This window comes from Stegostoma tigrinum, chromosome 11 (assembly GCF_030684315.1).
Source record: "Stegostoma tigrinum isolate sSteTig4 chromosome 11, sSteTig4.hap1, whole genome shotgun sequence".
Lineage (NCBI taxonomy): Eukaryota > Metazoa > Chordata > Chondrichthyes > Orectolobiformes > Stegostomatidae > Stegostoma > Stegostoma tigrinum.
This window is the reverse complement of record NC_081364.1, coordinates 26,138,771-26,154,181: the sequence shown is the minus strand read 5'-3', so window position 1 is coordinate 26,154,181 and position 15,411 is coordinate 26,138,771. Positions and strand designations below refer to the sequence as shown.

Genomic DNA, 15,411 nt, shown 5'->3' with positions numbered 1-15,411 from the left:
ACAGCAATGTAGTGATAATAGTAATTAGACAAGTACCATTAGCCCTAGTCTGATGTTCTGGGGACAGGTGTTTGAATCCCAGCATGGTAGACAGTGAAATTTGTATTCCGTAAAAGTCTGGAATAAAATACTAGTGTACTGGTGACTACGTAGTGTTTGTCAGTTGTAAACATCAGTAAAGTCCCTTTAGGGAAGGAAATTTGTAATCCTTACCTGGTTTAATCTATGTAACTCCAAACGCACAGCAATGTGGTTAACTCTTAACTGCACTGTTTGGCAGTAAGTGCCAACAGTGCCCACATCTGATGAGCAAGTATTTAAACACAACAAGCACACCGGTGCGTAAGGAAAGCAAATGGTATATTGCCCTCCATTGCAAGAGTTTTAAGTATGTAAGCCTCAAAGACGCACACAGTCCACAGTCACCACATCAGCCAGTAACGTACTACAGAGTTTCACGACTCTTTGAAAGAAGCTTCTCATTCAGTCCAGTCTTAATCTGACATTGTTTAATTTTGTGTCCCCCGTACTCCCAATTTACAAGTCTGGAAAAGTTTATCAGTAGGAGCACTAATGCAGCCTTTTATATATTTTGTAATGGGCTGCACAAAATGTAATTTCTGATTTGTATTGTTCTTTTGATGGTCTGGACTGAGCTGAAAAGTGAGGTGTAATTGTAATTCAGCCTATTTATACCTCCTGAAACCAGACAAAAGGGACATAAACAGCTCCAGGATCCTTGCTGCTTTTGGAGTAGCAGATATTCATCAAGTTAGGAATCATCCTTGTCAATGCCATCTAGATCTTTTCTGTTTTCACAATGTAACTCACCATTGTGTAGAACTTAAATTTGTAATGTAAGTTTGTTTAGCATTAGTTTTAATTACATGATTTTCTTGATGACAAAGTAAAATATCTTATTGACAATGTATCTTCAAGGAAAACTATTTTTGTGGGTGTTTGGAAGTTTACTTAGCAGGCCACTGAACCCTGCAAACCAGGAAGGTCCCAGCTTCTATTGCTAGCCACCACTATGAAGGAACAGTTTTTTTTTAAAAAAGCACAAGAACTGTGGATGCTATGAATCAGAAACAAATCCAGCAGTAGCTGGAAAAACTCAGCAATATCTGTGAAGAGAAATCAGAGTTACCGTTTCAGGTCTGGTGACCCTTTCTCAGGACAGTTGACCTACCTGCTCCCAACTTAGGGAGGCAAAGGTTAGCCAAGAATCTTTATTGTTTATTGACTTTCTAGGCTGCACTGAGCACTGGTTTTGGTGTCAATGCTATCCTTTTTCTCCCTTCTTTCCCCAACTAACAACCCCATTGAAATAGCTCATTGAGAAACTCTGAAAAACATACAAATAACTTTTAGCTACAGTGAAGTACTTGGAGGTGCTGCTGTTTGTAAATTCATATCCCACCCAAAGAGCTCTAGTATTTCAGCAGGGAGGAAGAAATATTGATTTGGATTATCAGGAGGGGAAGATGTACTTTTGAAGACTGCTTGTAAAGTTTCTTTGCCATTGTTGGTTAGTACCAACCTACTTCATTTTTTGAAACCTGCATCATAAAGTTCATAGCTAAATTGTGAAGCAGTATTCCCAATATAGAATGTAGTATGTGTTTTTGCTTAACCCTGGCTATTAACATCCAGTGACTTGAGTCACAGAGCTCATTTTTAGTTTAATTTGTGCATACTTGTTTAACCAAGGTGGATGTATGTGAAAAAGACCCATGTTTAATCAGTACAAATCTGTTTACTTTGTACAGTTTCATACTTGGGAAATTTATGGCAGGATAGAAAATTCCCATTAAAAATTTCCTACAGTTTAAATGATATTAATACTACCCATCATGGAGTGACTTATGTAGGCTCAATGGAGCAACTGGGCTTGAATATTCAAACAACGTTTTCATTCAGCATTACCTATCTTCTTGAATGGGAAGAGTTTACTTTTGCTCAAAAGGAAATGTGTTCTGTTTATTCAACACTCAGATCCAAATATTAGAACAAATGATCAGATTTAGTATTGTTACATAGCATCTCAAGGTTGGAGTCAAAAGGACTGTAAATGCTCGAAGCCAGAGTCTATAGGTGTGAAACTGGAAAAGCACAGCAGGTCAGACAGCTCTGATACTGCTGTGCTTTTCCAGCCTCTGTCATATAAATCTCAAGGTTGTACATCTATATTTGTGTTTTTAAAGTTTTTATGAAGGCTATTTTTATAAAATTTGTTTGTTACCAGGGAGACTGGATCCAGGCCCTAAACACTGCAGTGGAATAAGAGTTCAAGCGGAGGCTCAGGGTTACACAACTCTTGTGGTTAGCTATAGTCATGGTCATGTGTACCTTACAACCTCCATCACTATTGTTGCATATGTGCCACTCAAAGTAAGTGTTAACAATACAAAGTTTGTATATATGGCTGTGCCCAGCTCCCTCAACTGTTGCTCTTCTGTACAAATCATGATAATCTAATGTTTGAGTTGCTCCACAGGTGCAGTCATTTTAGTGTTGCCATTTGTGTAAATTTACACATCTTTTGTTTATCAAGTTTTATTATTCTCCCAAGGCAAATCCTGAGGTGCCAGGAAAACTGTTAGCCAGTTCAATAGGCGTTAGGAAAGAAGTTTAAAAATGAAAACCTTATTTTTAAAAGGGCTGTGACAACAAAAAAACAAAGAACCAGTACAATTGAGGCTGCAGGGGTGAGTTCTAAAGTATAGTATCATGAGGTTCAAGCACGGCTGATAATAACAGGTTCATCAGTCACTAGCCAGAGCCACTAAGTTTGGAAGAGATTATGAAGATGGAGCAGGTTAGAGATGAGGGGTAAGGTGAACCCATTCAAAATTGAAAAGTGGACCACAAATTTCAAATCCTTCGGAAATAGTAAGCCAAAATAACACCAAGACAAAGGGTAATTTGGTCTTGGCATGAAATGGATTGTAAGTTGCAGAGATAATTGATGGAGAATGGAGAACTGATTGAGATAGTATGGATTAATTTTGTCTGGAGGTGACCAGGTTGAGGTTTTTTTCAGGGACCGATGGACAGAAGTGAGGAAAGGGTATCTACTGTTAGAGAATTGGAAGTGGGAAGTCTTGAGTGAGGATGCGGATACCGAGTTGAAAGCTCGGTATGTCAATAATCAGGGCACCAAGATTCTGAACAGTCTGAATCCGAAATGGTGCTCATAATGTTCATGAAGAAATTTACAGTTTTACAAATATTTGTGGATTTTCAAGGAGCTCTCTAACCCATCTTGAATTAAGAGTACTATGAAAAATAACCACCTGCAGTGTTGTGGTTTACTGTGGGACAACTTTTTGGATCAACATGTCTTTTATGTAGAACTCATGTAATGGAAGGTAAAAATTTGCATACTGATTTCTGTTATGACGTTGCGTTACATGATCACTCCTTCATTGTTACGTGGACCTCTTAAAAACATAGCTGTCATAGACTGCTAAGTCAATAATACAGCTTATGATGTAGCATGGGCATATATTGAGGGTAATAGAGGAAGCATTTGAAATACCAGCTACTGCTTTAATTTCGGTGAAGTAGAGATCTAGAAGACAGAAAAAGAAGTGAATGTTTTGACCAGATAGTGCTGACCCAATGTCTGGAGCACAAATCAGAAAGCAGTAGTAAAGGAGTTTTTTTGCTAGTGGCCTCTATTTATTTGCTGTGTGCAAGTGATTTAACAGTTGATTTGTGTGATAGATGATTTAATTTTGTTCACCTTTTAATGTATGCAGTCAAGGAAAGGGTTTCCATTTAGATAACATCATTGTATAGGAAAAGAATACATTATGGCATGGAGGAAAACTATTTTATTGATTACTTAACATTAATGTTCTATTTGAAGTAATTAATCCATTAAATATGTTGAAATTAGTATACTTGTAACAATTGATCAACTTGGCTAGTGTTTAGTGATCTGTGTTAAAACAGCTCTATAAAATGTATCTTAAATGCATACATGTATCTTAGTCAAAGCAACTAAGAGAGGACTTGTTGACTGCTCATATATTCACACTCCAATGAAGAGAATTTTAAACGTTTAGTTCAGAGAAAGTACTCAAAAACATCTTTGGACTGTCTTGAAAGCATTGGGAAGAGCTTAAGAACATGATTACAAAATAATAACCAAGGGCACTGAAGAAAATTGACTGAATGTAAATCCATTGTAACGCATCAAGTTACCAGTGTCTTTATGATTGGAACAAACAGTTCTGAATTCCAAATTCAGACTTGTAGTAGTATCTAACAATCAGTTGCACCTATATTTTGTGGAGTTCTAAAATAATCCTGCAGTCAACTTAGTACAAAACCTAGTTCAGGCAAAATTTAGTGATACATCACTTGCCTAACTGAAATCCATGCAGGGAATGAGTAGAAATATTACTCGCATGTCTGTAAGCTCTTGCCATATTAAATAGCAACTCCTCTTGATTTTTGGATGCAAGCAACACGGAAGGAATACAAACATTGGCACTTGCCAATTCTTAATAACTGCATATTCAAAGGAACAGACAAATCATGATCAAATTATTTGGCCCAAACAATTGGAGGTGCTGTCTAGCCTACTGTTGGTCCCTTTGACTGCTCTACTTGAAAGTCACAACATTGTTTCTTCTAAATCCCTCCCCGTCAACAACAACAAGAAAAGCTTCTACAGCTGCAAGCTCCTAACATACATGTACACTTTATTGTCAAGTTAATTTCCACAAACTCTAATGTGAAACATTACTTGTTATCATTGTGAATGATAAATGCATGGTCCTCTTTTATTTGGACTGACCTTTGTGTATTATACAGTACATGCCATATTTAGAAGTTACCTCTGCTAGATTCAACATTAGTTTTTTTTGCATGATATTGCGTTATTCTAAAATATTCAAATGACCAGAACTTGTATTTCTGCAATGGTTTTCCATTAGTTGTAATTCATAAACCATGGTTTTGAAATAAAAATGCATTGAAATAAAGTTTCAGTGCAAAACTTAATTTGCATTCATATTACTAATTTGCAGAAATTTGAATTTTGAAACAGTGATAACCCATATCATTTTTATCTGCCCTTTATTTTTAAAAACAAATTCAGGCTGTTGATCCAGTATCTGTTGCCTTGGTAACTTTGGGATCCTCAAAGGATATGCTGTTTGAAGGAGGTCCCAGGCCCTGGGTTTTGGAACCCTCAAAGTTCTTTAGAGACCTTACAGCTGAAAATGAAGGAAGTATTATTCTTCACCTGATTACCTCCCCAGCATTTAGAAATCAACCTAAGCATGTAGTGAGAGCTACTTGTACAGCATTGGGAGAGCAGGTAAGAAAAAATATTTCTCTGTATTTTGTATTAGTAAACTTAAGCTGTACAGCAGTTTCCTCCGTGCTGTAAAATTATACACTAATATGCTGACTATATTCAGTCTTTTTGCATTTATTTTTTGCGAGAGTGCCCTCGAATGTTTGGAATCCTAAGTAGCACAAAGGACATTGTAGGAATTCTTTGGGGTGCTGTCCTATCACATCATACAGGTTTGGGCTCATGAGTAGCAAGTAACATTGCCAACACACAAATGCAAGGCAATTACTGTCTTCAACAGGAAACAATATGATTACCTTCCCCTTTTATTCCATGCCAATTACAATTAATAAATCTGCACCATCAGATCCTGGAGTGTTGCCGTTGACCAGAAGTGTGACTGGAAATGTTCTGGCTATAAACACACATCAGTTGCTGGGAATTCTGAGGTAAATTAATCTGCTCCCTATTCCACTGCCTGTCCACAATCTTCAAGGTACAGCTTGGGAGAATAATGGACGTTTTCCACTTGCTGGAATGAGAGCAGCACAACACAGCCCAAGGCAGTTGTCATTGAATAGGCATATTTATAGGATTATTAAAAGGACAGGTACCCTGTCCACTAGTTAATCATTAATTTCCTCCCTCACAGCATCAGTGCACAGTGAAAGCAGTGTATATCATATAAAGATGCACTATAGCAACTTGGTAAATGGCTCTTCAACAAAAGCTTTGACACTTGCAATGTTTGCCATATAAAAGAGCAAGGGAAGGACCATCTCTTTAAATCATCATCGGAAGTGTTGAGTGCATAAAGGGCTGCATTGTTAGATATAAGTAAGGAAAATTGGGTGGAAATTCTCAGCAAAAACACCACTGTGGAAAAAAGTTGGGTTGAATTTCTTTGATTTTGTGAAATCTCATGGAAACCATGTGCAGGATTCCAAAATGTGTCTCACTCCCATGTCAGAATGTTGTGTGATTTTTGGCTGGGTCAAAACCATGGAGCTAATGATACTGTAGTTTTTACTGACAATATGATTCGAAAAGACAACTCATTGCTGCTGCCTTGAGAAACTTTTGGAATAAGACTTAAATGCTGGGTTTTTTCGGCAATGTTCACATCTCGTGACCAAATACAAGGAAAATGTCTGCACGTACAAATAGTGCTGAATTTAATTGGTCTGTGTACTATCTGATTCTTTGCGATCTTTGATTGAGGAAAGCTGCTGTTTTCCTCCTGATGTAAGGAATATGTCAGATCCATTAGTTCATGTTTGTCACTCTAAACTATGTATTGTATGTATTTTCTTCTCCCCTAGGTGTTGGCTTTGACAGTGGGGAACAAACCTAGTTTAAAAAATACTTTGCCTGCAGTGGAACCAGCTGTTGTCAAGTTTATCTGTGCTCCCCCATCTAGGATCACTTTGACTCCGATATATCTGAATCCTCAACTGGATTTATCATGTCCTTTGCTTCAACAAAATAAACAAGTTGTAAGTCTCTATTCGATGTTCTGTAAAATTGAAAAATGAATGTTTGACTGCAATGGTGGGGAGGCAATAGCCTAGTGGCATTATCGCTAGACTGTCAACCCAGAGGCCCGGGTAATATTCTGGGGACCTGGGTTTGAATCCACCATGGCAGATGGTGGAATTTGAACTTGATAAATATCTGGAATTGAGAGTCTAATGATGACTGATGGGCAATAAATGCTTGTCCAGCCAGCCAACACCACGGAATGAATAAAGGGCCGGGGGGGGAATATTTGTTTATATTTCTAAAATGGTTACCATGTTCCAATCAGATATTTAATACACTTGGTTTTTACTTTTTTCACTTGTGGGAAATGGGTGTCACTGGCTAGCCGGAGTTTATTGCTCATCCCTAATTTCTCAAAGGGCAGTTATGAGTCAGCCACATTGCTGAGTGGAGTCACATGTAGGCCTGGCCAAGCCAGGGAGGGATGTCAGACTTCCTTCACTAAGCAAATTAGTAAACCAGATGAGTTTTATAATAATCAACCTTGGTTACATAGTCATTTGGGTTAGCTTTTTAATTTTGGATACTGATTGAACTAAAACTTCACCATCCACATGATAGGATTCAAACATGTCTGTAGGTTCTTGATTTCTAATCAAGTCACAATACTGTTAGCCAACTGCAATTGCTGTATGCATGTCAAGTCAGTGCAGTTAATTGGACTTTTATTTTTCTGTTGGACCTTTTTAATTTCAAATTGTTTCAAAATATTACATTGTAATACTTTTTATCTTCTAGGTCCCTGTATCAAACTATCGTAACCCAGTCCTCGACTTGGAAGCATATGATCAGCAAGGACGTAGATTTGATAACTTTTCCTCCCTTAGCATTATTTGGGAATCATCAAAACTTTCCCTAGCCAGCATTGAACTCAGTATGCCTATGCAAATGAATGAAAAAGATCATGGAAATGGACAAAAGAAACAACATGGTATTGACATGATTAAAAGTTTGTTGGTATATATTGTTAAAATGGAATAGTTTGTTTAGTTGGATGGTGCATTTTACTTTATCTTTTTAATCAGGTTTACAAACTGTGCTGGTTCATCATGAATCTGGGACTACGTCTATTACTGCAACTGCAACAGGCTATCAGCAGGAACATCTCAATGCAGCTAATGTTAAATCTATGGTATGTTAACTAGTTGGAGTAAAATAACTCAGTGCAGACTTGGGCAACTGAGTATTTTCTTTAATGAGGAATCATTTAAACCCTAGTATTGTATTGTCATTGTTTACTTGTTATCCGGTTAGAAGTTTAAAAACAACGAATATTGAGTATTCTAACTTTATTGATTCTTTCTTTTTATAATAGTATGATCCATTGATCCCTGTATCTGCCACAATTGAATTGTTGCTTGTGGAAGATGTCAAAGTTATCCCGGACAATGTCACCATTTACAACCATCCTAACGTTAAGGTAAAGATATGTTACTTTCTTTTTGAGATATATGCTCAAATAAGATCTGTTTTTGTTAACTTTAGAGTTTTCGATCTTTTTCTGGTTAAAAGGCAGAGCTTTCACTCAAGGAAGGATCAGGATATTTTTTCATTAATACAACTGCAACAAATCTAGCAACGATCAACTACCAGGAGGCTCACGCAATTGCTCAGGTGAGTGAATCATTATTTATACGATAGTGTGGGGGATGGGAGAACTTCCAAGGTTTAATAAAAACTAAAATAACTGCGGATGCTGTAAATCAGGAACAAAAACAAAGTTGCTGGAATAGCTCGGCAGGTCTGTCGGCGTTTGTGAAGGAGAAAACAGTTAACGTTTCGGGTCCGGTGACCCTTCCTCTGAGTACGGGTCACCGGACCCGAAACGTCAGCTCTGTTTACTTGGATCTGTAGTCTTGAAAGCACTGGATGGCTAAAATGCAGTGGCCAAAGTTATATGAAATGTTTTAAGGTGTGAAACGTTAATTTTAAGAACATGGCTTATTTTACAGGAATTGAAAATTCTTACATAAAATTTGTTTTAAAGATTAGTATAGTGGTTGGTGTAAAGCTTGTGCAAACCTAAGTTTAACACAGTTGGAGGAAAATTCAGTACTCTAGAAAGCTAAGTAGCTTTCCTTCTGATGTTCTGCACTAATAAATTCATGAAAGCTACTTACTTTTAGCAATGTGGAATTACATTCCCTGCCCTCCACCCAATCTCCTGTTACATGGACAAGGCAGCCATTAATTTAATTTAGCTTCAGTACGGGTTCTGAGTTGCAGCAGCTGCAGACTGTGCCAGAAATATATGAATTTAACACAGCAGCAATTGCCACTTTTTTGCTCCTGACCAACGCGTAGCAGTTCCATTTTAAGCTGCAAGCTTTATTTCGAGTTCAAGCAAAGCCAGGCAATCCATGTATATTTAACTACTGAAAGGAGGTCGAGGAATTTGCCTGGAGCTTTGCTAGATCATTTATCAGATCAGTAAGACCTTGAAGTTCAAGCCAGCAATTTGCATAGGATCAATCAGCAACAAGATAACCAAAATGAAAACTGATGAACTCATCACTACTGAAGAATGAATTGCAAAATGACATTTGCAATATCCTGTAATATCTCTAAAATATACGTGCAATTCTTCTCTCCTAACAATAAGTTTCAAGTTCCTCATTCTATGAGAGTTCAAAGTAACATCTATGGATATGGATTAAAAACAATCATTCAGCTGCATTCTTGTCTGTGCATACAATTTGTTCCTGTGACAAAATTATTGAGTTACACATATCTTCTTTGGGTACGATTTCATCTTGGCCTAAAATAGTTTTTATATTAGTTGTTTATTTCACATTGACAACATGACTGTGACTTAGCCAATACTGCAAGAACTTGGATGCTTTAAGTACTGAATGTTTCCTGTGATTTTTGTTTGGGAGCAAAGCCTTCATGTCTCAAAAAAGCAACAGAATTGGAGGTGTAGATAATGAGGGCAGGACCTTCCAATGCTAGAAATTATCGTATCTCCAGACTTCCATTAGATTCTTTATGTTGGATGATTAGAAATAGCAAGTTGTTGGGGTAATGGAAGGTTCTCCACAATGAAACAGTCTTGACACTTCAAAGAAATGTTAAGGCACAATTCAAAGTAGTCTTTGTGGCACAGGATTAATGATCTCAGAGGCAGGACAAACTGGGAAGGATAAAGTCCACTTTTTGTTTTCTCCCCCTTGCCATTTTGATGACAAATGCTCCATTGTCTCCAAATGGTAAACTGAATATGTTGTCCCTAAGACGTGGGTATTGGCTGGGCCCATGCAAGTATGGCCTCTTCTTACTCATCCTACGTGCTGTCGAACAGGTGGCAGTGTAGGCCACTAGTATTTGTTATCCCACCAGCTAAACTGGTGAAATCATGACCCGCAGATAGTTTCTGGCTGACATGAGTGTTTAAGACTTTTCATCTAAGAGTATTATTTTCTGTCTCTAACAGGTGCTTCCAATTCATCCAGGAATTTTGACTGTTTTAGTCCATGATTTGTGTCTTGCTTTTTTGGGATCTGCTAAAGCTGAAGTACATGTGTCTGACATACTGGAATTGTATGTACGAGTTGTGGATAAGGTTGGTTGAAGGATATTAGCTTAATGATTAAATTTATTTTAGCTTTTTTTTCTTAAATGCAGATAAGTGGATAATTAAAAGGGCAATTGAGAAATAAGTTTCATAAATAAAGTTAATAAACACAAATAGGCTTCAATTTGCAGAAGATAATTGTTAAAGCACAGTCAAGGTGCAGGTTTGGTCAACACTTTATTGGAACATTAAAGCCAGGGAAATTATAAAGTGTACCTTCAACTAATGATAAAGATAGCAGCTATAGTTATGGGAAGAAAATATGATAATAAGATTAGTTCCACTGGAGCAAAGAAGCTGAAAGAGATTTAATAGTGTGTTTGGAAATAATGATAATTTTGCTGGGTTTGATTAGAGAATAGAACTTCTCCCTGCTTCTGGAGATAGTAAGAGATTACCAGTATTTCACAGGTGAGGAAAACCAATTGGAGAAGTTTGATTGTATAATATGCAGTTTGAGAATGTAGTAGTTCTCTGTTGCAAATAGCTAAGACAAACTTTCAGGTGAAAATTTATGTTAATTTTTTGTGGAGGAATATTACAGGGAGTGATTCGGGGTATTGAATAGGTACGAAAATAGTATGGGTTCGGAAAATGTGAAATAAAAATTATGTTGGCAATACATGGGTTTTGGAAAACTTTGTAATATAACAGATCTTAAGTGCAAAAGCAGAGAAAGAAGGATGGTAAAGGAATAAAAGGGAACACCTGTAATCATGTAGAAGGTGAAAGTTTCAGAAACCAAAAGGATGACACTATAGGGTAAAATGAGATTGTAATAGGTATTTAAATATTTAATGCAAAATGCTCTCATAATTTTGTCTTCCACAGGTGGAGATTGGGAACACCGTTAAAGCCTATGTGCGAGTTTTGGATTATTCCAGAAAACCTTTCTTTTCCAAATACTTCAAATTCATGAATTTAAAGCTGAAGGCAGCTTCTCAAATAGTTTCATTAGAGTAAGTAGCTTTTTCCAGTTTTGTAAGATTGATTGGCTCAATGCCTTTAAAATTCTTGGATGAGAGATGGGGTTCTATGGATGTCAGTGAGTTGCTAGCTCATTTTTCATCCTTCATAATTTTAAAAGCTTGACTTGCTATAGTTTATTTCTTGACCATATGTATTTGTGTTTTAGGCCACTTGATGAAAACCTTGATGATTACACTGCTAGTTTTACGGTTCAGGGTAAAGCAATAGGGCAGACCAGTTTGACAGCAACTGTAATGAATAAGGATGGGAGAAAACTAAGTTCTGCACCTCAGCAAGTTGAAGTAAGTTGAGTATGTTTTCTCAAGCAATGTGAATAATGCAAAATGTCTCATTTATCACGGTTGCATAAAAAAATGCATAGAACTGTCAAAAGTTAATGTTAGGATTAAAAATTAGGTGGGGGTGGTGGTGTGGTTGGAATTTTTGGTTTTGCTAAAAAGCATAATTTTACATCAGTTTGACTATGTTCTGTCTGTAGGTATTTCACCCCTTTCGATTGATTCCAAAAAAAGTAACACTCATTGTGGGCGCAATGATGCAGGTATGTTGTGTCAAGGACGCGATTTGTTTCTAACAGTTTTAAAAAAAACCCTGCTTTAAATAGTTACCATGGATCTATCGGAAAATATTAGGTTCAGTTCCCTGAAATTAACTGAAATTGCACTATCAAAATTGTGCATGTGTTTTCTGAAACAAAAACAGAAAAGCTCAGCAGATTTGGTAGAATCTGTGAAGAGAAATCAGTTAACATTTCGGGTCTGCAGGCACTTCCTCAAAATGGTCGTATTTGCCTGTATTTTCTGTTGCTTTCTTTAAAGAATATTGATGAATCTGTGGTTAAAATGATATCCAAATCTGGTCGCATTGTGTTTGTGCGTCAGCAGTTATATTAATATTAACAATTCCTAAATTGGAATGTGTCCATGTTAGAAATAATGTTATTGCTATCTTACATTACCATAACATTACAACTTATTCACATTGTTTAGTGTAATAACACAATATTAGATATGTAAAGGAAAACTGTACATGCCCAGACCAATATGCAAAGCAATGCTTTTTTTGAGCAGTCACTAGAAGGAATTTCTGAAATTTGACCTTCAAAAAACTTTGTCTCACTCCATGACATGTCAGATAGCAGTTGAGAAAACTTCTTTTCAATTTTCCTAATAGCATTCTTGTATTGCCAAGTAGCAAATTAACAAGATGAGAAAGCTGCTTAGGTTACAGTTGCTCTGAGATTTTTTTTTATTGTCACCGAGCTTTGAGAACAAAAATCTATGGAAGCACTCAAGTTTTGTGGAGCAAAAATTTGAATGTTAAAAAGCATTTTTAATTCACAAGCTTGATGTTTTAGTTTAAAATGCTTATTTCAACCCATTACTGTGTTTTAGATTACTTCTGAAGGAGGTCCGCAGCCACAGTCCAACATCCTGTTTTCTATAAATGATGAAAACCTTGCCACTGTAAATAACATTGGGCATGTAAAAGGGCTCAGAGTTGGAAATGGCAAAGTGACTGGTGTAGTTCAAGCTGTTGATGCCGAAAGTGGCAAAGTAGTGGTGATTTCTCAGGTAAGAGAAAAATTGAAATCAGTGCCTATGTATATATATATGTATTTTACTTCACTGGAAAGAACTTTTGCCTTCACATGAAAATATTAGCTAAATCTTTTCCACTAAAAAAAAAATCAGTACTACTCAGTGTAGAAGATATCAGACATGTAAATACAAAGATACACAAGTGACTCTCTCTAAAGTTATTCACCATAAGACCATAGACATAGGAGTGGAGGTAAGGCCATTCGGCCCATCAGGTCCACTCTGCGATTTAATCATGGCTGATGGGCATTTCAACTCCACTTCCCAGCACTCTCCCCATAGCCCTTGATTCCTTGTGAGATCAAGAATTTATCGATCTCTGCCTTGAAGGCATATAACGTCCTAGCCTCCACTGCACTCAGTGGCAATGAATTCCACTGGCCCACCACTCTCTGGCTGAAGAAATGTCTCCTCATTTCCATTTTAAATTTACCCCCTCTAATTCTAAGGCTGTGCCCACGGGTCCTAGTCTCCCCGCCTAACGGAAACAACTTCCCAGCGTCCACCCTTTGTAAGCCATACGTTATCTTGTAAGTTTCTATTAGATCTTCCCTCAACCTTCTAAATTCAAATGAATACAATCCCAGGATCCTTAGCCGTTCATCATACGTTAAACCTACCATTCCAGGGATCATCTGTGTGAATCTCCGCTGGACATGCTCAAGGACCAGTATGTCCTTCCTGAGCTGTGGGGCCCCAAAATTGGACACAGTATTCTAAATGGGGCCTAACTAGAGCTTTATAAAGTCTCAGAAGTACATCACTGCTTTTATGTTCCAATCCTCTTGAGATAAATGACAACATTACATTCGCTTTCTTAATCACGGACTCTACCTGCAAGTTAACTGTTAGAGAATCCTGGACCAACAGTCCCAGATCCCTTTGTACTTCTGCTTTATGAATTTTACTTTCCGAATTTTCTCTCAGTTTCAGGTATGTTAATTTAGAAATATTTGTGGAACCTATAGTTTTTGTAAATACATGCCATAGCTGAAAAACTAATTTTAATGAAGTGTCATTCATTTTGTGTCACTTGTAATAGCCATGAAGTAACTTTTCCATTTTGCCATGGTACCATCATTATTCAGAAAAAGTATTAACATTTGACCCAAAACAGTTCATGATTGTATCACAAGATATGCCATTTTAGGCCAGCCTTCCTTAATTCTTCCACAAAAGCATTACAGTTCTTATATTTTGATATCTTGATTGCTCAATGGTTTTTAGCTCCACTACCTAATCTTGAAATCTGTTCCCTGTGCTGATTACACAAGGTGAAAAAGGTTCATTGATAGGGTTAGTTTAGATCATCAGTTTGATAGTTGCTTGCTATAATAGTGAAATGTTGTCCCATTTGTCTTAGTGTTGCCATAAACTATATTTCATGGTTACTATTTTCATACTCGTCACTCTTGTGACATGGCCTTGAAGTACCATTGTTTCCTCTCCAGAAAGAAATGTTTCTCCAATGTTTCATCATTCTTCAGATTCTCTGAGACTACTAGCTATCAGCCCGTTGGCTGTCTTCTGCATAATGTTTTGTTCAGTATCTTTCCAGTTTCTCAACTGCAGAACATGGACACAGTGTAAAATGTCCAAAATCTGTTCACGAGCCTATTTGATTATTTTTCTGTAAAAACTCATCTGACTTGTTTTTATTGTTTTGTTATACATTTTAATTGAGCATACAAATGATCATAGTTACGTCTTTTAGGTCTTTTTCTACCTCAGTCTTGGTAATTTCAATCTTGAAAAATGCTTGTCATTCCCTTTCTTTGCACATATCATAAGTACTGAATATCATAAGACTGAAAGTCTTTTGCCTGCTCACATGTATTTCATGTGTTTTATTTCTAAAGCTTCCATTGCCCCTCAGTTATTGACTGTGAATTAAAGTAATCCGACATCTCATTCATTCTCCAATTCCCCTCGTTTTGCAACCCCTTGACAATTCCTGCTTCAGGTTTCAATTGTTTATTTTGCTTCAGGTAATTTCAGGGATCCCCACACCTTTGACGTTAATTAACCTTTTTATTGTGGATATTGACAAATGCCTTTTTGGCAATCTAGGCATTATACTTAGTTATCCAAAATTCATTTGGGAATTGCTTCCTCAACCCATGTCTATAATCTATAATTTAATTGTGATATAGACTGACTACATAATGAACAATTAATTGCAGTGTAATTCTCAGTACATTTGTGATGATTTATAATTCACACTTGATTTTGCAGTTTTACTTGTCAAACTTGGTACATTGAAACACTAGTCTGTGGCTTCTCAACATGCATTTAATGCATATTATGAATAATATCCAAAGTAGCACCTTATTTTTCAGCCAATGGCTTTTACATTATCACCTCCAAGTATTCAGGACATTGTTGCA

The 15,411-nt window shown here is 36.8% G+C and overlaps 1 protein-coding gene across 1 annotated transcript in view; it reads left to right on the top strand.

Annotated features, from left to right (window-relative positions):
• The window catches only part of nup210 (nucleoporin 210), a 119,739-nt gene that overhangs the window by 58,313 nt on the left and 46,015 nt on the right, over positions 1-15,411 (top strand). The window contains exons 14-25 of the mRNA XM_059649854.1: positions 2,249-2,394; positions 5,117-5,338; positions 6,640-6,813; positions 7,598-7,790; positions 7,885-7,991; positions 8,175-8,279; positions 8,372-8,473; positions 10,293-10,421; positions 11,265-11,392; positions 11,569-11,704; positions 11,902-11,964; positions 12,818-12,997. Of these exons, the coding sequence (XP_059505837.1) occupies positions 2,249-2,394; positions 5,117-5,338; positions 6,640-6,813; positions 7,598-7,790; positions 7,885-7,991; positions 8,175-8,279; positions 8,372-8,473; positions 10,293-10,421; positions 11,265-11,392; positions 11,569-11,704; positions 11,902-11,964; positions 12,818-12,997 (1,685 nt within the window). The remainder of the gene's footprint in view (positions 1-2,248; positions 2,395-5,116; positions 5,339-6,639; positions 6,814-7,597; positions 7,791-7,884; positions 7,992-8,174; positions 8,280-8,371; positions 8,474-10,292; positions 10,422-11,264; positions 11,393-11,568; positions 11,705-11,901; positions 11,965-12,817; positions 12,998-15,411) is intronic.